Source organism: Hemicordylus capensis, chromosome 10, assembly GCF_027244095.1.
Source record: "Hemicordylus capensis ecotype Gifberg chromosome 10, rHemCap1.1.pri, whole genome shotgun sequence".
Classification (NCBI taxonomy): domain Eukaryota; kingdom Metazoa; phylum Chordata; class Lepidosauria; order Squamata; family Cordylidae; genus Hemicordylus; species Hemicordylus capensis.
In genome coordinates, this window is record NC_069666.1 from 10563489 (window position 1) to 10586425 (window position 22937).

The following is a 22937-nucleotide window of genomic DNA, read 5'->3' on the forward strand; positions in this document are numbered from 1 at the left end:
CTGCCTTATTGATTTAAATGCATTATATACAGATTCTAAACTTAAACGAAGAAAGCCGCAGGCATTATCGGCCACAGGATTGCGCTCTTTACCTTCTTTCAACTATTAAACATCTGCAATACGCCCTACAGCCACCAAAACACATTTGACTCAGTTGGACTTTATTGCTTTGTCATCCAAAGATTGTTCCATTGAAGCCCTTTTGATCAAAAAGCGACCACTTTTAACAAGTCTGAGTGGCCCATTTTGCAGCTGCTTTTTTTACTGCTCAATATGTTATTGCTTTCCCAGGTGTTTAAAGTAGGATATATCTCATCTGAATCAGAACCCCCAGGGTAGCTGAAGAATGAAGCAGTTTGCTTTTATATATCTCAACAGCACATATTTCGATACCTACAAAGCACAAAGAGTGGTTCTAACCCTAAAGGCTATAGGGAAATTCTGGGCCCTCTGCACCGTACATGGATACATCTTTTACAATGCAGATTCTTTATATCCACCCCAGAAATAACAGCTCAAGCCAATAGACAATTAACAAAATTTGAAGTACTGGTTTTGGGAGCCTCAGACTCCCTTAAAGGTGTGGTTTCAAAATTATATGAGCTGATTAAAAGCCACGCATTTAACCCTCTACCTGGCCTCAATGTATCTTGGGAAAATGACTTTCAACAGGAAATCAAAGTGGCTGAATATTTGGAAATGCAAGCCAGTTACTTCCTCCTCGGCCCAAATTAAGAAGAACTTTCTCAAAGTTTTTCATCGATAGCACCTGACCCCAGTAAAATTAGCACACATTCATAAAGACTGTTCCCCACTTTGTTGGAATGGTTGTGGGATGAAAAGAACCTATTTTCATCTTTGGTGGACCTGCCCCTGGGTCTTACCCTTTTGGTCAGAGGTGTTCACAGAGGGGGACCTATAGATTTGACTATGCTATAGTGTCACTGAGGGCAAATAAAGTCAATTGAAAGGGGAGGGCAAAGTACATGAATTTTGCAAGTATTGCCAAAAAAAAAAAACAAAGGGGAAAACATCTTTGGATGCTGTTCAACATGGCTTTTTAAAAGTGAATGCTTTCACCTCAGCCTCAGAAGCTGAACAGTCAATTTCTGCCCTTGACTATGGAGCTAGTAATATTTCCTCCCCCAGCCCTGCAAAATTTGCTGTTCACCACCACCCTTTGAAACAAAATTTCCATTTCCCTGGAACCAGGATGCTGCGTGATCAGAGGCGGGGGGGGGGGCTCTTCTCTGCCATTAACCCAGATGTTTGGCCTGTAAATCTCAACATTGTCCACACTGTGCTAATACTGTGCTATAAGTGTCCGTGAATGCAATTCCCATCATTTTGATGTGGAGTCCGATGGGTTCCTGAGACACGCTGTGTTATGAGTAAATTTCCACAGCCGGCCATGCACTTCCTAGATTTGCTTTAGATCTTATGCCAAGATTAACAGGGTCTTTTTCATGTTGCTTTCTTGGCCATTATATCTCTATTCCACATTCAGTGTGATGTATATATGGCTTCTGGAGTGCGCATTTCTGGTCTAATTATGAGAAACATGGCTTGTTACTTTCCAGACTCTCTGCTTCATCCATTTTCTACTCTCTCTTTACAATTTCAGTTTTCAGAGCATTCTACAATGCAGGAGAGCTGGTTTTGTGGTAGCAAACATGACTTGTCCCCCTTTACTAGGCAGGGTTGAGCAGGCCTGGTGTAGACAATACTGAGCTAGATGGACCAATGGTCTGACTTAATATATGGCAGCTTCCTACGTTCCTACCATCTCAAAATGAATCATAAATGTGAACCAAGACAATGTAAATGTTGTACATTTCATGGATGTACTTATTCAACATTGATGAATTTAAAATTTTAATCATTCCTTTTATGTCCATATCATTTAAGTTGGGAATGGGGCCATAGCTCGGAGGCAGAGCATCTGCTTTGAAAGCGGAAGGTCCCAGGTTCATTCCCTGGCAGCATTTCCAGGTAGAGCAGGGAGAGACAAGAAGCTTTACAATCACAGATTACTGGCATGGGTTGTATCTTGCGGAAAGGCATTTACAAGGAACTTCTTTTCAAACAAGGAGTTTGGCTACTGATGCAAATGCTCACAAGATCCTAATGCAGCTCATTGCTAAAGGAGTCAGGCTCTTTCCCAGGACCTTTCACATCACAAGCTTAGCACCTTGGGAGATCTAATTTCAGAGCCTATTCAAGACGTGTTGGTGCCCAAGACAGAAGCACCCAAATGGCATCCTCATTTTACTAATTAATTTTGGACACAATGCATAGGGCAGGACTGCTCAACTTCGGCCCTCTAGCTGTTTTTGGACTACAACTCCCATAATCCCCAGCCACAACAGTCAATAGCTAGGGATAATGGGAATTGTAGGCCAACATCTGCAGGAGTGCCAACGTTGAGCAGCCCTGGCATAGGGAAACTAACACAAAAGTCCCACTGTTGTGTTCCTGCACAGCTCCTGTTCATTTCATTGGGGACTGAACAGAGACCTGCTTGGTAGATTGTGCTCTGTTGGTCAGATCCAACTGTTTTCTTCTCAGCCATCTTTCACGGCACATCAAACCTGCATTACCCCACCACCTCCCCCAGTAGGGATTGGGAAGGATAATCTGGGAGAGGAGACTGATTTGGAAGCACCTGGTGATCCGCTGCCACTGGGAATCTTCCACACCAGCTGAACCAGAAGAATCCCTATCTGTACCCCCACCAACACCCAAGGACACAGCCCTGCCAATGTCCTCCCAAGGACCTCCTGGGCATGATGGAAACTCCCCAGTACCAGAGTAGATGCCTGCTAAATTATGGAAGGCCCTTTTGCTCCTGGAAGTGTCAGAGTCAAGTTACGCATCCTGAGCAGCAGGTTCCGAAACCAGCTGAGAAACATTGCTGGATCAGCTTCCCTTTTTGCTGCGATACCCAGCTCTGAATTCTCCTGATCAGCTCTGACCGTGGTCCTGACCTGTTGCCCTGGGAGCTGTCCATGGTCTAGGGCATCCTTGATCCTGGGACATCCCTGGAGCAGGACACAACCTGAGGCAGCTGCATCAACTTGGTTCCATAATGAGGCCCCTTGAGGAGGATGTCAGTTTAGTTTCCGTAGCTCTTAAGCTGCTGTACAACTTAACAGCTGTGCAACAACTGTGTAATAGTGATGTATCAACTGTGCCCCTGTTTGGACACCACACCATATCAGAGTTTGGCAGTATGCATTCAAGCCTCAGACTCATGCCTGTTTGATTGTGACTTCAAATTCTGGCTTGAGACAACCAGTGTATATGTAGCAACAAACTATGTCTTGCTGAACAAACAGGGAGGGAAGGAATTGCAGCATGCAAGGGAAGGGGAAGAGTGCATGAACCCAAAATTCATTCATGACATAAAACATTCAACCAACATTTGATGCTGCATCTAAACTAAACTCTCTCTTTTAGTCTAATGCTTGGTACTGCGTACATCTGTTGAGAGAACAGAACACTTTCTACAAATGGTTAGGTTGGATCTGATATTATAAACTGTCTTATTATGGTGTTTTTAGGACATTAATCTGTGTGAATCACTTCAGGTGCCATTTGGGGTACAGGGTGGGAACACAACCCAAAGAGGATAGTTTAAAAAAAATAAAAGTAAAGCACTGCTTCTTACTGCCCCATTTGCTTTATATATTTTGCACAAGACAGCAAATCTGGCTGTGATCACATATTTCCCAGGATCAGGTAGTCAAACCATTAAAAATGTGTGCTCCATTCTGATCCTGATTCATCAGTCTGTTTGTTTTTAACTTTTTGGTGCAGCTACTTCTCTAAAAAGTGGTTCAATGAATGGTCCAGGCACCTTAAATGAGTTTCAAACCAGTTCAGATACATTTCATACAATATAATATCAAGCTTTGTTGCTTACAATGTTACTCTGTAACATACATACAGTGAGCCAGCCCACACCCAGACCTTGCTAATTATGACTAAAACTCATTGAAATTAATGGGACTTAGTGATTAATTTGTCTCATTTAAATGGCGCTTAGTTACGTCTAGCTTGTCTGGTTGCTGCCCAATGACTGTTGAACTGGAGGGGAATTTTTTTTTTTTAACTATTTTTGAAGTTTGGAAAGTTTTTATAACCAAAATACCGTCAATAGTGTAACAAACCCAGTCCATTTCCAGGCCCAATTAAAAGGGCTGGTTTTAATCTTAAAAACCTGTAACCCTGCTAACTTGGCAAAGAGGCACCTTTTAACATGGTGCAGGGGGAGAGTAACTGGCCCTATCCACCCCCTATCCACTCCCAACACAGTACCTCCAGTGACTGTTGCTGGTGTCTATCTTATGTCTCTTTTTAGTTTGTGAGCCCTTTGGGGACAGGGAGCCATCTTATCTTATTTATTATTTTTCTGTGTAAACCGCCCTGAGCCATTTTTGGATGGGCGGTATAGAAATCGAATGAATGAATGAATGAACAAACAGCTTGGGACCAGGTTACTGAGAGAGCCTTGCCCCATATGTACGAACGTGGACCATACATTCTTCAAAGGCCCTGCTCCAGGTGCCCCTGCCAAATAGAGATGTGCACGGAAGCCCGGAGGCGCAGTCCGGCATTGGGGGGAGTCTAGCTTTAAGGGCGGGGGGTGGTACTTACCCCTCCCACCACTCTTCCCCCTCCGGCGCTGCACTTAAAAGCAAAGTTTTAGGGGCGGCAACGTTCCTCCCTGCTGCCCCTGGCCCCGTCGGTGCCTGTCAAAAGCAGAAGCTGCCGGCACACATGAGCCCGTTGCGCCGCGCATGGCCGTTGCCACCATGCATGCACGCTGCACACGTCACACGTTGCGTGCAGCACAAAAAAATGTTTTTATTTAGTACTTTTTTATGTCTAGTGTAATCTGTTTGCTCTGTGTTGTGTGTTTTAACTGGATGTTTTTTACTGCTGTGTTGTTGTGTGTCACCCAGAGAACAATTTGTTATGGGGCGACTAACAAATAAAGTTTATCATCATCATCATCAAACAGGAAAACAAGACTGTGGCTGAGAGGATAAGTGGTGCAGCACCAGCGCTGCCCACCAGCCAGCCCTGCTGTGCATGTGCCAGTCAGCCTCGGGGCGTAACTATCGTAGGGCAAAGGGAGACAGTTGTCTGGGGGCCCACTGCCTTGGGGGACCCCCCAGAGATAAGTCACATGACTGATGCGCACCCACCCCGGCTTCCTACAGTTGTGTTGTGTTCATCCTCCAAAACGGATGTGAGTGTTAAGACCTGGAGCAAGCAGAACAGCAGGTCTTTCTCTTTTACTATGCTTTGTTACTACTATTCAGCCTCATTTAAGATTTATTTACTTCATGAGCTGAGCTTCAGTGAGTGGGGGGCCCATTTTAAAATCTTGTCTCTGGGCCCACTCCAACCTTGCTACGCCCCTGGTCAGCCTCAACAGTGCTGCTCATGTGGACAGTTGTGCAGCTACTTAAAACTGTGCACCTGCACTTCTACAATGCTACTTCCATCGTTTCTAACAGAAGCAGCACTACCTAACTGTAGGTGCACAGTTTTAATTAGCTGCACAACGGCCTGTCTATGCAACACCATCCAGGCTAGCACATGCGTAGCGACAACGGCTGATGAGCAATGCAGATTTGCACTGTGCGTCATGTCAGCCACTAATCTTACTAATGGAAGTCAAGCACCTAATTATTCGACCACTCATTTTGAAATGATTGCCCCTTTTTCTTCAGGCATTCAGCTCCAGGTTAGGTTCAAGACAGCCAAGAGTTTTTAGGTTTGAGTTCAGTACTAGTTCACTGTAGGGGCGGGGAGCCCTCTTTGCATAGTATTATGGGTCCGGTTTCAGCTTTGGTTTGACTCCCTGTCCAGAAGCGCACAGTATCTTTGCGAAAAGACAGAAGTGGAGTTCCATCATTTTCATAATCAGCAGACAAACCTGATCATCGTAGCGGTAGGTAAGGAACTGTTCGCCTGCGGTGTCTTCCAAGAAACTTCCTTGCGGAGAAAGTGCAAATTCAGGCAGGAAGTAGGCACCTTGGGATTGCTCTGCCCGTGTCTGTAACAGATTAAATGAGATCACATTACAACTACTGAAGAGAGAGTTGGGGGGTGGGGGCAGAGAGAGAAACGTTCAAAACTATGTGCACTGAGATATATGCCCTATTTTAGCATGTGGCAGGGAAAAAACCATTAATCAGTATTTTTCCATTCAAGGAGAAACTGAAATTCAAAGAGGAATTTCAGGAATTCTCCCAACAAAAACTGTTGGAGCATTTTCTCAGACAGTCTCTGCATACCTCTAGGGCAGGGCAGCACAATTTCAGTCCAGCTGTTGCCAGAGGTAGGAGGTATTTCACCCTCAGTTGCAAATGGCATTTGGGGGGTTAAACGGATGCTTCAGGAAGGGGAATTTTTTGGTAGGAAACTGTCACAGAAGTAAAGTATTGAATAGTATCTGTTCCACACCGCAGTACCAATCTGAACATAGGAAGCTGCAGTATACTGAGTCAGACCCTTGGTCCATCTAGTTCAGTATTGTCTACACAGACTGGCAGCGGCTTCTCCAAGGTTGCAGGCAGGAATCTCGCTCAGCCCTACCTTGGAGATGCTGCCAGGGAAGGAACTTGGAGCCTAGATGCTCTTCCCAGAGCGGCTCCATCCCCTGAGGGGAATATCTTACAGTGCTCACACTTCTAGTCTCCCATTCATATGCAACCAGGGTGGACCCTGCTTAGGTAAGGGGACAAGTTGTGCTTGCTACCACATTACCAGCTCTCCTCTGCTGTGGGGTCTGGATCATGACCCCCAGGGCCATGTGCAACTTTAGAGCAGTGCTGTGCAACTTTGGCCCACCTGCAGATGTTGGCCTGCAACTCCCATAATCCCTGACTATTGGCCACTGTGGCTGGGGATGATGGGAACTGTAGTCCAAAGACTGTTGGAGAGACGGGTTAGTGCAGCCTTGCCATGGGGGCTCTACTTTATTCTAAAGCAGGGATAGGCGACCTTGGCTCTCCAATTGTTGTTGAACTACAACTCCCATCATACCCAGCCACAATTTTTGTAGCTGAGGATGGTGAGAATTGTGGTTCAACAATGGCCAGAGAGCCAAGGTTGCCTACCCCTTCTCTAAAGCACAGCTGCACAACTTATGCCCTGCTGCTGTTGTTGGACTACGATTCCCATCATCCCCAGCCACAGTAGCCAACAGACAGGGATGATGGGAGTTGTAGGCCAACATCTGCAGGCAGGCCAAAGTTGAGCAGCCCTGCTCTAAAGTAACAGCCCTGTGGGGTCATGATCCAGATTGGGACCATGGTCTGGAGACAGATGCTATTCAATACTCTACTTCTGTGACAGTTTCCCACCAAAAATCACCCTTCTTGAAGCAGCCATTTAGCCCCCAAAATGCCATTTGCACCCAAGGGTGAAATGCCTCCTACCATTTTAGACTTCAGAGTTGTTAAGGGGACGGAAACTCAGCATACTTCTCAGGATCGTAACTGTGTCACACTGGTACACAATATGGGACAAGAGAATTTGCTTGCAATTCCTAGCATTAGATCACATTTTAAAATAGGAGCACTGAACTTTTCATATAAAATTATGCTGCTGCTTAAAAGCAGAAAAATAGGACACTAGAAAGGCTCCAGAATTTTGCTGTCATCAGGATGAGAAATCTGTTACTGGGCAGAAAGACAACAGGCTTCTTGCTATGGGTGCAATCCACATCCCACTGAAGCCAATGTGGCAGAACTCCCGTTCGTTTTAATGGTGCTGGGCTGGGCTGCAGTCTGTTACAGCAACCTGAATTCAGTCCAGAAGTATGGAAAATTTCAACCTAAGAGGTTAAAATGCTAGAATGGAAAGAGTTTTGCAATCTTTACTACCCTGGATATTATAAAGCACCCAATAAAATTTGGGAAGAGAGAGCAAAGATTGAATTTTATAATCATAATAGCCTACTCAGCACTACCAAGAGTGAAATATTATTTGGGCAAGTTCAAAGAGAGTTGTAAGACTACCACCACCATCATCTCCAGCTACAATGGGCTCTGAGAACCCAAGGCTGGGAATCCCAGCAGTATAGATTCACATACAGCATTCACTAATTTAATCTGAGTACAGAATTCTTCCTTGTGATCATGATGCATTGCTTCTGTGTGGGGTTATTGGTGGGTGCTTTCCTTAAAAATATTCTTATCAGGAAGCAATAACCTCTTATCCCCACATTTCTCATCCAATAGCATGACACCAATTAGACACAGCAGTAAATCCAATAAACAGAGATTAGCATCTAAGATGCGTTCCAATGCTTAACAATTATATGACGTCCTGAGGTTATCTTAGATCTCACTTGAGATAACTGGATGACATCAACTTCCTGTTAAAATAGACCAGAAGCATTTATAAGCATGTTTTAAAATGTTTGCGCCTGTTTTAAGCAGTCCTAAGTGCTAAAATAGACACCGCATATTATGGGCTGTCACAACTGGTTCTTCACCCACAATGAGAACCTGGCTTTGCAATCGGTGATACAAATATACACACCAGCACAATGAACCCTAGATCAGTGGAGTTGCTTCCCATGCATCAGTGCCCCTCTGATATATCAGGCTAGTGGGCTATCCAAGTTTTATTTTTTTTTAAGGTATGTGTGTGTTCAGTTTTTACCTTAGGAAAAAGATTGAACACTTTTAAAAATCAGTTGCAAAACTATTCTAGCGATTAGGAAAGAAGGGGTGGTGACCTCATGGACGCTAACCAATGGGTACCCACCACAGCTGACTTGTCCCTGGTTCAAGATGAACATCTGCAAAACCATTTAGGAGCTTGTCCCAGGACAGGGTGGGAGAGGGGAATGTACACATGTACATTTGCAAAAATACGGTACTCTGGACAGTGAAAGGGCCAACTGATATCCGCCACTTTTAAAATGTTACATCCTATGTTAAACAATGTTTAAATTTATTCGTCCTAAAACTCCATAGTAAACACAAACAAGAAGGTATTAAGTGTTGGGCTGGAGAAAAGAATTTAATGTACTCAGTGTGGGTTTCTGCAAAGAATATTACAGCATGAGAAACAGACAAGATGGACATTAACAGAGATAGCGGGAGCTGAGGAGCAGAGCTCGGTGGAAAGAAAGAAAGACTAACAGCAGTGATGAAAGACAAAACCACAGAGAAGCAACTGGTAGAGTCCCACATGGGGTAATATTGTGGCTTTTAAAAGCATTGTTAGTAACTGAAGGAGCAGAAACAGGAATATTTGCATAACATTTACTGATGTGGCACCACAACAGGATACACATTGTCAATCCAACTTTGAAGGATGGACTGCAGTAAAAAGAAACAAAGTGAAATTCAAAGAGCATGAAATGCTAAGGTCACATGCTTGAGGGAGGCAGGAATTTAGGATTTGAGGCAAGTGAACCAGTTTTACTAAAGCAAAAAAAACCCACGCTATTAATTACGAGCATAAAGTGAACAATAAAAATGAGGGAGAGGGATATCACTGCATCCTCAAACTAGTTGTTCTAGAGTTGCCCCTGTAAGCTCTAGGTCAGAACAAAACCAACAGGCAAAGCTACTGTGGTAGCAAGCATGACTTTTCTCCTTAGCTAAGCAGGGTCCACCCTGGTTGCATATGAAAGGGAGACTAGAAGTGTGAGCACTGCATGATCTTCCCCTCAGAGGATGGAGCCGCTCTGGGAAGAGCAGAAGGTTCCAAGTTCCCTCCCTGGCAGCATCTCCAAGATAGGGCTGAGAGAGACTCCTGCTTGCAACCTCGGAGAAGCCGCTGCCAGTCTGTGTAGACAATACTGAGCTAGATGGACCAATGGTCTGACTCAGTATATGGCAGCTTCCTACGTTGCTATGTACTGCCATCACCTTGAAAAAACTTCACCTGCTGTCGATTTCTCCTATGCAGCTGCTAAAGTCATGGGGTCATCGCCCCATGCTGGGGGGGGGGGGAGTGGCATTGCTATAACCAAGACAAATCCGATATTCGCAAAGAGATTTGCTGCAAAGAAAGATGAAGCAAACAAGAACTGAGTGCCACTTGTGGGGGAGGAATCAGAACCAGCAGAAAATTATTTCAGTCCTAGTTCAGCACTTTTTAAGCCCATCCACACCCCGGGGGGAGACATTCTGAACATGCAGGCTTATTTATGAAGGATCATCCCTTCCAGGGATGCAGCCAGCCTCATCCCTCCAGTGGATTCCCTCACTCCACCCACAGAGTTCTGCTTGGCTGCTCTACTCACCAACCCGAAATGACCCAGGAGGAGATTTATATAAGGTCTCAGATGCTGCTGCATTGAACAATTTGTTAAGTGACCAGACCTGCAACTCTCCACTTAAGTAGAAGGCGATCACAGGAACATAGGCAGCTGCCACATACTGAGTCAGACCATTGGTCCATCTAGCTCAGTATTGTCTTCACAGACTGGCAGTGGCTTCTCCAAGGTTGCAGGCATGAGTCTCTCTCAGCCCTATCTTGGAGATGCCGCCAGGGAGGGAACTTGGAACCTGTTTGAATTGTATTGATGTTAGTATTTTATAGATTTTAAATTAGATTTGTTTTATATTTTTAGCTTAATATTTTTATTGTCATTTTTACTGTATTTTTTTTTACTTTTGTAAACTGCCTTGGGATTGTTCTTAATGAAAGGAAGTATATAAATTTAACAAATAATAAATATAAATAAAATAAATAAAACCTAGATGCTTTTCCCATAGTGGCTCCATCTCGTAAGAGGAATATCTTACAGTGCTCACATGTAGTCTCCCATTCAAATTCAAGTTAGTCACAGGAAATATAAAAACGTTTGTAGTCAACAGATGTAACACATTGTTTGGTCAAAATATTGTCTTCACAGACTGGCAGCTGCTTCTCCAAGGTTGCAGGCAGGGGACAAGTCATGCTTGCTACTACAAGACCAGATCTCTAGATAGACCAATAGTCTGACTCAGTATATGGCAGCTTCCTATGTTCCTTTGCTTTGCTCGCAGAAGGTCCCAGGTTCAATCCCTGGCAGCATCTCCAGGAAGTTTTTCACAAGGGGCTTTTAAAGCCCTTTAACTCATGTCTCCTCCAGAATGGAGGGTGTGCGTCCAAATATTGGCCAGATTTACCCTGAAGTCCCTGCAAGTTATCGGGGAGCAGTTCACACACTATTCAGCTTCTTCACTGAGCATTAAGAGTGTAGCCTGATTTATACCCAGGGTAAAAAAAAAAATCCACTATTTGTGTCGGTTTTTTGGGACAACTTCGAGTTTGCAGTAAAGCCTCCCAGTGAACCCCTGGTAAAGCCTGCTGTGTGTAAAAGTCCCAGGTAGGGCTGGGGAAGAATCCTGCCTGAAACTCTGGAGAGCCACTGAGCTAGATGGACCAATGATCTGACTTGACAAGGTTACTACCTTTGTAGCAGAGGTAAAATCTGAATTCTGCATTTTCCAGCTCACACTGCAAATCAGTATGGTACCATCAGCATTTTTATCACATCCTATCAAACTATTGAAATAAATAGCTTAAGGCTGAAACCCCATACAGACTTTCCTTTGAATCAAGGGCATCAAACTAGGAGAGCTTAGTTTCAAGTAAAATTTGCAAAGGATACTACCAGGAGTCTTAAAATATTACTGTAATTTATAGTTGCCCGATTACACCCGCATATACAGATACATTTCAAGTCATTGCCATTGTTCAGAGAGAAAAGGTTTTCCAAAGTTCATCAGTGTTTCGCAACATGCCATCATTCAATTTCTCCGGATGACTAACCCGTAATTGTTTCATATTTATATATCAACAACTAGAGGATGTCTTTTAATCTGAAATTTTAAGAGTCAAAATAACAGCTTTAGGATTTAACCTGAAAGAGGGTTAAGAAGTCGGGAAGCTAGCTTGAAGAAATTAGAGGGGAACTCACTGAACACTTGAACTTTTGTGTAGTCACAGATTTCCAAGGGGGATCTGGAAATTTCTGTTCATGCAGAAGCCCCAACAGGAACTTTGAAGGAATTTTGGAAGGATCAAAAAGAGTCTCAGCAAGACTAGCAAAATTGTTCAGGAGGGTTCTACAAATCCCTTTCAGGCGCCCTCTTGGGGGTATCCAGCATCAAGCAAGGATTTTACCAACCTCCCTCGTCTTGTACCTGCAGATGTTTACCTGGCAAACTTCAAAGACAACTTGGCAAAACTTCAGAATAGACATTTAATATTTTTCTTTTTGTCCTCTGGGTATTTGGAGGTGCCTCAGTTTCTTGCCTAACTTTCATTCAAATATTAGATGAAAGGGCAATCAAACTAGTGGGTGGATGTTGCTGCAGCAGTTTACCAAGCTGATAAATAAATGCTTAAGATGAAGGGGATGCTACAGGGTTAAAATAGGTCACCGACAGAGTGTCTGCATTCACACATACCCAAAGAACAAACAGGCCCATAGTCCAAAATAAGGAGGGGGATAAATGGGAAACTGAAAGCTAACTACCCATTGCTGAGTGCTAGTAAAACTAACATGTCCAAGTACTGTCTCCATGATCAGTAGCCAGAAAACTAATTTACTTATTTTAGTGAGCAATTAGGTAGAGCATTGCCTGCACATTTATCCTTTTATCCCCATAAGTCAAAGAACTCCAGACTTTTTCAAAATGAACACTAAGAACTTTAAGGGGCAGGCAGATTATTCCAGAATAATTCAGGGGAGGGGGCAAAAAAAAAAAAAGACTTTTGTTTACTTCATGGTTATCTTTGTAGCATGATAGCGAACAGAGGCCTTTATGCACAATAACTGACAGTTTTGGAGGTAAGAAATTCTATTGCCTACAAGGCAAAGTTTAACCAGTTCACTGCTGGTGGAGCAAGCAGTATGTTTGCACAATGAAATCCTTGTCCCTTGCCAAACGCATATAAGTATCAAATAAGTTAAGAATGAGAAATACATTAAAAAGGAGAGAACTACTTTCCTATTGACTTGCGAATACACGTTTGTCAGATTAATATGTATTGCAAGTCCAGTCATATACCGCTACAGAGCATGGGTCTTGATGGATTCTTGACACACAAAATGCCGGGAGGGGGAAGGTCTGACAGGCTGACAGAGCACACTTCCTGCCTGAGGGGATAAACAGAGCCACTAAACAGAAGTCAGTTTTGCATTTTCAAGAATTCCAACACAAAGGATGCTAGGAGCTGCTGTCATACTTGATTGCCAGCCACTGCATTGAAAAGTGGCAGCAGGCAGAGATAATTGGGGAGCTGCTATTACGCCATGGACTAAGGACTGGAGTTTGACTTGATTCTTTCCCAACCAGCGGCCATGGCGGGGGGGCAATGTGGGTTGGGGGCATGGAGCAGAGGCCCCAGTTTGCCTCTGTGCCAATTCCTCGTATAAATTGTCCCATCCCCTCAAAGCTAGGCACAGGAGGAAAAAACTAGGAACAGGGGTTTGTTTGCATGGCCAACAGGTAATGTCAAGGAAGCTATAAAGGGGAAGAAAGCTTCCCTCAGAAATTGGAAGGCCTGCCCAAATGAAAAGAACAGAAAGGAATAGAAACTATGGCAAAAGAAATACAAGTAGCAATAAGGGAGGCGGAAAGAGAGAGTGAGGAACATTTAGCTAAAAGCATCAATAACAAAAACTTATTTCAATAGATCAGGAGCCTGATGATAATAATTAGAGGAAACACTGACCAGCTCTCCTCCTTTCAACCAGCTCTCCTCCTTGAGCAGAACTTGAGGAATTTAGTTTGGCTTTAGGAGGCAGCCGAAAAATTTAAAAGCCAGACAATGGACACTTCACTGGACTAAATTTCTGGACTTAGTTATGGACATTGTGGAGGTAAGTTGGCTTCTCTTCAAGTAACATGCTTAGACAGAAACAGGGCTACCTGGGACAAATAAAGATTTTCTTCAATAACTATACCCCTGAGTATCCTAGTCTGGGGGCCTCCATTAAACGTCTAGGTGCCATGGTTCCCAGGCACCTGTGATTTGTTGAGCTGTCCTAGAGACCCACTATCAATCTGTGTAGACAACGGTGAGCTAGATGGACAATATTGAGCTAGGAGGAGTCAGCAGAACACATAAACATAAACAGTCATAAACAACAAGCCAACGTCTAAGGAATTTGCACTTGCTCCAACAGCCTCTCCAGAGGAGGAGAGCTGGTCTTGTGGTAGCAAGCATAAATTGTCCCCTTTGCTAAGCACAGTCCACCCTGGTTTGCATTTGAATGGGAGTCTGTCTGTATGTGAGCACTGTAAGATATTCCCACTAGGGGATGGAGTTGCTCTGGGAAGCAGGCTTGCATGTAGAAGGTTCCAAGTTCCCTCCCTGGCAGCATCTCCAAGATAGGGCTGAGAGAGATTCCTGCCTGCAACCTTGGAGAAGCCGCTGCCAGTCTGGGTAGACAATACTGAGCTAGATGGACCTATGTTCAGACTTGGTATATGGCAGCTGCCTATGTTCCTAATTTTAAATGGTGCACAACTCGAACACCATTTAAAATAGCATCCTAATCACTACCCCAGCTTAATTCTGTGCAAGTCTACAGGAGGTGGAAGAATGCAACTCTAAAACCACTTCAAATCAGAGTCCTAGCAATTAAGCAAGTTTATACACAGAGATGCAAGCAGCAATGGGGTTGCATTCTTTAAACTGCTAATTGCTTGACCAGCTCTTTTGACTTCAGTGGGCCTTTTCCTAGACTGAGTGCATTCTGTGGGCTTTAGAACTGCAGTCTTAATCCCATTAAAACCAACGGCTAATGGGTAAGCCGGAATGCCAGTTTAAGTGGTCTGTGGATTTCAGTCAAAGCCTGTTCAGAACCCAAAGTTTGGCTTTCCATCCAAAGTATTTGGCCAAGGTATTTAGAGTGGAGACCTCCATTCAGATTCCTAAATCCACATTGAAAAACAAAGAGATATATAAAACAGTCTATACGGGACCATGAATAGACAGACCAGGGCCACAAACCAGAGCATCAGGCCATACTATAAATTGCAGTAAAATAAAAGCTACATCATTAAATTAAAAATCCATCACAGTTAATTTTTGTCGGTCTCTGCGGTTGGCTCATTTGGGTAAGGAGAGCCTCCTAACTCAGGAGGAATGCCCCACCATGTGCCACTAGAAATAAGTTACATTATCCCACGAGCACTAAATACCCACCTATAGGCTTCCTACAGGACCTCTGCCTGATTACCTGCTCTGGCCTCCCTCTTTCCAACCAGCCTACACAAAGCCAGGGAATTTTGTCCTGGCTCCTCATTGGGCATCACCACTGCAGCATTCAGTCATTCCCAAGTCATAAGACACGGTGGAATTGCCGGCCTCTGAGGGGTCTTCCTGTTGCCCCTGCATGTGTTACTGCTCTGGGCATGTATTCATCCAATCTGGAGACACGTGACATGGACGTGCACAACAGTAATTCTTACAATAACTGAGGGCTGAAGACAAGTAATGTTTACTCCCCCACGGAAAGTCAATATTTCTGGGTGAAACTGTGAATGCACCTGTTGTTTGACAAGGATTGCATATGAATGGGAGACTTGATGTGTGAGCACTGTAAGATATTCCCCTTAGGGGATGGAGCTGCTCTTTGAAGAGCAGAAGGTTCCATGTTCCCTCCCTGGCAGCATCTCCAAGACAGGGCTGAGAGAAATTCCTGCCTGCAACCTTGGAGAAGCCGCTGCCAGCCTGCGTAGGCAATACTGAGCGAGATGGACCAATGGTCTGACTCAGTAGAAGGCAGCTTTCTATGTTCCTATGGCTGTCAGACAGACAAGGATGTTGGGCATTCCAGTCACAGAATCAACACAGCATATCTAGTTTGGCCCTCAGATAAGACGTGAACAGATATGGCTTTAGAGCACGGGTGCCCAACCTTGGTTCTCCAGATGTTCACAGACTGCAGCTCCCATCATCCCCTGCCACAATAACCAATGGCTGCTGTTGCAGGGGGTGGTGGTGGGGTTGTAGACCAACAACATCTATGGACCCAGCATTGGGAACTCCTGATCTAGAAGATGTGAACATCCCACCTGAGATGTTGGACATGCAAGTATCACTTGTAGCTATAACCTTCAAGTGACCGCAACAGTTCAAGTTAAAGTTCAAGGTTTCTTACAGTCTATGACCAGCACAACAAGGAAATAGAATAGAACATATAACACACATGTTATATCACAATACCCTAGGGTATATTACTGAACCCACCAAAAGGACCGCAACAGTAATGGGTGAACAGGGGCAGAGTTCCATAATCATAATACACAGAGCAGAGCTAGGGAAATGGTGGATATTTATATACCACTTTGTAACAAAAGTTCCCAAAGTCATTTACATATACGTATATGTCTCCCTGTCCCCAAAGGGCTCACAATCTTTAAAAAAGAAACATAAGGCAGACACCAGCAACAGCCACTGGAGGGATGCTGTGCTGGGGACAGATAGGGCCAGTTGCTCTCCCCCTGCTCAATAAAGAGAACCACCACTTTTAAAAGGTGCCTCTTTGCTCAGTTAGCAGCAACACAGGAAGCTGCCTTACACCGCCTCAGACCATCTAGCTCAGAACTGTCTACACACCAGGTGTGGGCAAACCCGGCCCTCCATTGTGGCTGCGGATGATGGGAGTTGTAGTTCAACAACAGCTGGAGGGCCAAGTTTGCCCACCCTGGTCTACACGGACTGGCAGTGGCTCTCTAAGGTTTCAGGCAAGAGTCTTTCCCAGGCCTACCTGGAGCTGCTGCCAGGGTCTGAACCTGGGACCTTCAACACGCACAGTAGGATGCTCTACCTCTGAGCTACAGCAACCATGCTGGAGGAAAAAGAAAAACCACCTCAGCGTTGACTCCCCCACTCCCCATAAAATAAAGTCTCCGACACCACTCGGGTGGGGAAGAGAGAGGAAAAATTTACAAGTTAAAATGGCAGAAGGGAGAGACACAATCCAGGTCATTTGGTTCTCAAAAATATGGAGCTGACATTGTTCCAGGCTTCTACACAAGCCCTTTCCCCACCCCTCTAAAATTCTCCTGATTAAACATAAACACATTTTCTTTGGCAAGACATATACGGCAGGCTGCAGTTCAAATAAACCTGAACCCTTGTGGGTTTTTCTTTCTCTGTGTTTTAAAAGACAATTATCCTAGTGATTAAGCATTTTGGATATTTATCAGCGACTAATTGTGCTCTTTTGATACAGTTCGACTGTAGGATTATAAATCTATGCTAAATATACTATGAAGCAGTGCTTAGCCAAATACAGTTTGTTTTTTTGAAATCTGCCTTAACCCCATCTCGGATTCACATTTCCAGAAGAAATATGAGCTCTCAAGTTCTACGTTTCCTTCCTTCATCTAAGCTGCTTCTAACATTATGTTAGGTGGAGTCAGTATTTTATTTACAAGGCTGACGTGAAACACTCCTTTCTTAATAGTCTGAGCTTGGAAGCCTACTCTTGGGGGGGGGGGATTAAAATAGCAACACCTATTAGTTTCAGACACCTCAAACTTTTTCAGACACAAAGACCTGGTTCAGATGCAATGCTAAACCATGGTTCAATGTTGTAAGGCTGAGCAGGCATTCACTTCAGGGCTTGTGCATTCCTCCCTTCCTGTCCTCATTCATACACGAGGACAAGACATTTTAAAGCTGCCGACCGAAACACAGTTTCCCATGATGTCCACATATGGAAAACCTGCAAACCATGGTTTTGACAAACAGAGATCAAACTGTGGTTTGATCGTTTGTCCAACCAGTTTTGTGAATTGGGGCATAATGGAAAATGGCAACTGGCAGCTTTCATCTTAAATATAGAATACAGCAAGCCACCTTATAGAGAGTCAGAACATTTCTCCATCTAGTTTAGTACTGTCTATATGGACTGAACTGGCTCTCAGGAGTTTGAGACAAGAGTCTTTCCCAGCCCTACCTTGAGATGCCAGAGATTGAACCTGGGGCCTTGTACACACAGAGCAAATGTTCTGCCACTGAGCCCCATCCTCTTGGGTGTGCAAAAGAGTAAGGAAGAGCGCATAGACTTGAAGCTCACAACTGCTCAAGCTTAAAGCCTTACACTGTGATTTGGCATTATGCCTAAGGGCACAAAGTTCGAGAGTGCAGGAAAACCCCAAGCCAAGTGCAACTTTCGTCCCCTGGGATGAGAGCCCAGCCCGTGATGAGACCTCCTCAATCACAGCCTGCAGTGGTCTCCAGAACAGCTTCTCCAAGGTTGCAGGCAGGAGTCTTTCCCAGCCCTACCCGGAGATGCTTCCAGGGACTGAACCGGGGCCTTCTGCCTGCAAGCAGGCAAGTGTTCTTCCCAGAGCAGCCCCATCCCTTAAGGGGAATATCCGACAGTGCTCACATGTAGCCTCCCATTCAAATGTAAGCTCTGCTTAGCAAAGGGGACAATTCACACTTGCTGCCACAAGACCAGCTCTCCTCCCACTCTTAATTTGTCAGCCATCAAACTGTGAGTGTTACGGCTGTGCGCAGCTGTGGAGCTGCTCCAATTTTTGTCCAGGCATTCCACACACTCCCAACACCTGCCCTGTTTGCAGCTCACGGGCCACCCACCACAGGCTACGATGCATTTGTCTCAGCTGCATTGACAAGAGGATGTAAACACTATAGCGACACACAAAAGGGGAGGGGGGCGGTAAATAGGGAGACATATTTTGCCTCTAAGTGGATTGCTTTGGTCAGAGCAAGGGAGGAAATCCCTCATCTAACATCTGGAAATGAGAGAGAAAGTGCCATTTCATTAATGCACATTTTCCCCCAAATCTCAGTGAGACAGACAGAGGTAACTGTAGTCTTCCCCGTGCCATATGTTCAGCCCTTCTACAAACAGAAACCACCTTTATATTATTTATATAGTAACCTAATAATTGGCAAATTCCTTCTCATAAATCAGGCCCCTCAGAATTATTAGCAGCACGTTCTTGCAGAAGCCTCTATCAATCCAGCCCTGAGATGGTCTTGCAGAAGCCTCTATCAATCCAGCCCTCTATCAATCCAGCCCTGAGAGTCTCTGCAGTCTCTAGACGGGGGAAGGGAATGCATTGTGCAGAGGCATATATTCTTAAGACTCCATATGGAAATGGAATAGGAGCTAGAGCACTTCTGGAGATATTTGCAAAATGTTCTCTCTCTCTCATATAAGAGAGTAGGGACCTCATTGCTGAATCAAGCCAAGGAGGCCATTGATTTGACTATTAAACCAATCCTTGTGTACATTCTAGCATTTCTCTGTGTCAAGCTAACATGCTGGCTATCTCCTCCTCGAAAGCCCTAAATGGCCAAGGTCATAGGAACATAGGAAGCCGCCATATACTAGGTCAGACCATTTGCCCATCTAGCTCAGTATTGTCTTCACAGACTGGCAGCAGCTTCTCCAAGGTTGCAGGCAGACGTCTCTCTCAGCCTTATCTTGGAGATGCTGCCAGGGAGGAAACTTCAAATCTTCTGCTCTTCCCAGAGCAGCTCCATCCCATGAGGGGAATCTCTTATAGCGCTCACACTTCTAGTCTCCCTTTCATATGCAACCAGGGCAGACCCTGCTTAGCTAAGGTGAAAAGTCATGCTTGCTACCACAAGACCAGCTTTCCTCCATGCCTGCAAAATGTCTCCTTAAGAACATGGGACCTGTTCCAAGGGACCATCCAGTCCAACATCCTACCTCACACAGCAGCCAACCAGGTGCAGCTGGGAAGCCAGTAAGGCGGGTGGGGGGGAGAGGGCAAGCCCCCCTCCCTTGGAGCTCTCTAGCACCTGGTGTTCAGGGATATGTCACCTCTGATCCTGAAACAGTTAGGAAGTCAGAAGCCCTTGCTGATCTTCCATGAATGACCCAGAGATCGACCAATAGATTTGGATCCACCTTTTGCTCACCTTACTTTACAGCTTGTGGGAGAAGGCTGTAGCTCAGAGGTAGAGTGCATGTGATGCTTGGCATGCAGAAGACCCCACGTCCAATCCTAGGCATCAAAAGGTAGAGCTGAGAAAGACTCACTCCTGCCTGAAACCTTGGAGAGCTGCTGCCAGGCAGTGCAGTCCATACTAAGCTAAAGAAAGCAAGGGTCTGCCTCAGCAAACGGCAGCTTCATATATGTTCCCATGTCAGTGGGCTGTCCTCTTTCTAAGAGAGAAGGTCCTGTAGCTCAGGGGTGGAGCATCTGCGATCCATACAACCAGCCCCAGATCCAAGTCTTGGCATTTCCAGGTAGAGCTAGGAAATACTTCTGCCAGAAACCCCGGAGAACTCCTCCAAGAATCCTCTCAAACTGGCAGCAGTTTCAAGATTCCTCGGGAGACCAAAAGATACCTCAGAAGACCAGTTAATGTAGAAAAGGTTAATCTAGGGCAAGGCCCGGCAACCTTGGCCCTCCAACTGTTGACGATTGTGGCTGGGAACGATGGGAGTTGTAGTTCACCAAGAGCTGGAGGGCCAAGTTTGCCCAGCCCTGATCCAGGGCATCAACAACAGCCCCCGCACCCACCCCACCCCACCCTCTCTCTTCCTCTCCCTCACTCATGCACGCATGCGCCTATGCACACATGTGCGTGCATGTACACACACACTATACAGGACCTAGCCAGCCCCTTTATAGGGACCACTGAGTGACTTCATAAAAATTCATACACCTTCCCTCCAAGGAGAGATAACTCAACAGTTTTTCCAACCCTGTAGTTTCTTTAATAAGAGTCCCTCCACTCTTCCAGAGTACTATGCCTTGGCAGATCTCAAATTTCCTAAGAGAGATGATTATCTCCTTAGCCTTTATTTACAGTGAGTAGTCTCAAGAAAGTCTGGTCAAAAGCAATGGTGACTCAGAATTTCCTTTTAATTTAAATTATTGAATGCTGTGTTACTGCGATTATTTGTATTCGGTTTCATTCAGAGGGTTTCTTCCCCACCCCAAACTACCTCAGTGGTGATCTAATTTGAACCGACATCGTAACATGCTTTTCATATACGAGGGTTTAGAGCTGGCCTCGGGGCCCGAAATCCTCCCCATAAGCTGTGCACACAGACTCCAGAGCCTCTCCTGCCAAACACCTGCTAGAACCAGACAGGGATCCAGATTTTTTAAGAGGAGTCCTATTCCATAATAAAAGCACAACAGTCAAGAGAATGTGTGAGGCTAGCAGGGGAAGGAGTGAGTTTGCATTGAAAGGGAGAAGGAAAGCTCTATCATCATTAGGCACTCAGGATCGGAGAGCAAAAACATGACACAGAGCAGGGATCTTCACTATTTTTCAAGCGAGGGCTACTTGGGCAGAAAAAAACCTTCAATGTGAGAGCCATTCCCCACTGGGCTGACCTCCACACAGCACAGTGCTTTTCTCAGTGCTGGGAGGGCCCTTTAAGAGAGACGGAGCCCTCTCTTGAAAGGAGAGCACCAGAAGGGGCTACACTTCCCAGGACTCTGTGCTGTCTGCCCTCCAAGATGGTGTAGGGGCTCAAAAGGGCTCCATTTCCCTTAAAGGAGCCCTCCTCTGGGCCCTGGGCAAAGTGCAGTACTGCAGGGTAGGAATGATCGCCTCCGCATGGTGCCAAGGGGACTATGCACTGGATTCAGCTTTGACCGAAGCTTCTCTCAGGCCCAAAAAGCCATTAGTCAGGCGGCCGCATTGAGGGTTGATCAGGGTTGCCACTGGCCCCTGGGCCTTACAAGGAACTACAGTGTGATAAAGCACTTTGGACACAACTAGACGTGGAAATAGCAGCATCGCGTTGTGCATACACACAAAACACACATACTCCAAGGGAACCAAGGAGGTGGAGCAGAGGCCCAAACGTGCACAGTGTGATCATGTAGTGTGTCGTGCATTTCCATAACTAAGCATTGTGGGGTGGGGGCTCGATACAGCAGGGCTGACATTTTCAGCAGAAAACTAGAGTTTCTAACACATCTAATCCCTTCCTGTGTTAGAGAAGTCGATAAGGTTTGAATGGGAACTTCATGCCCCAGTTTAACTCTGGTGGGCTACCAGGAACTGTGTGTGTACTTGGGTCCACAAGCCCCGTTTAGGCACAGAGGGAAATCAGGGCGTGAAGCATCCCACCAGCTAGGAGTAGATATGGAGCACCTGCCTTCTGCCTGGGCAATGGAAGAGAATCTTCTACCCCCTCTACTGCAAAGCCCTGGGTTCACACCCCTCTCCAGATTCATCTCCCAGCACAGTGGCCCAGACTACATGGCTGCAGACTGAGAACACAGATTTATTTAGCAGCATCACACAGAATCATTATGTAGGATTACCTATGAGGGTGGGGCCATTGCTCAATGCTGTTGGCATCAGCTTTGCAGGCAGAAGATCGCAAGTTCACTGGAATCTCCAGCTAAGTCTTGGAAAGGTTCCTGCCTGGAACCTTCAAGAGCCGCTGCCAGTTAGGGTGGACAAGACCGAGCGAGATGGACCAATTATGACTCAGTATGAGGTAGCTTCCTATGTTACTATGCTACAGGGAGCTGACTTATACCAAATCCAACCACTGGTCTTTCTAGTTCAGCAGTATCTACACTGATAGGCAGAGGCTCTCCAGAGTTTCTGGCAGGAGTCTTCCCCAGCCCTATCTGGAGAGGTCGGGGATTTAACCTGAAGCTTTCTGCATGCAAAGCAGATGCCCTACCACTGAGTTATGATCTTTCCCCATAAGAGGATTGTGTAAAGTAGACCCAACAACTCCAGCCTAGTCATCCATCTACCTATACAGGTATCCCCAGCTCAAGCCACACCCCCATGCACATGACATGCAAAGAGGGCATGACCAGCATTCCCTCTAACAGGGAATTCCAGATGTGGCTGACTACAACTCCCAGCATCCCCAGCTGCAATGGCCTTTGGCTGGGAATTATGGGAGTTGTAGTCAACCACATCTGGGATTCCCTCTTAGAGGGAAC

At 45.4% G+C, this 22937-nt stretch overlaps 1 protein-coding gene across 4 annotated transcripts in view; it reads right to left on the reverse strand.

Moving 5' to 3' along the window:
* The window catches only part of ADAMTSL3 (ADAMTS like 3), a 229846-nt gene that overhangs the window by 179046 nt on the left and 27863 nt on the right, over nt 1-22937 (reverse strand). For all 4 annotated transcript variants that reach the window (XR_008311388.1, XM_053271888.1, XM_053271889.1 and 1 more), the window contains one exon: nt 5951-6070. Coding sequence is in view for 3 of the 4 variants with exons in the window: in XM_053271888.1 (XP_053127863.1) it covers nt 5951-6070 (120 nt within the window). In the remaining variant the exon portion in view is untranslated. The remainder of the gene's footprint in view (nt 1-5950; nt 6071-22937) is intronic.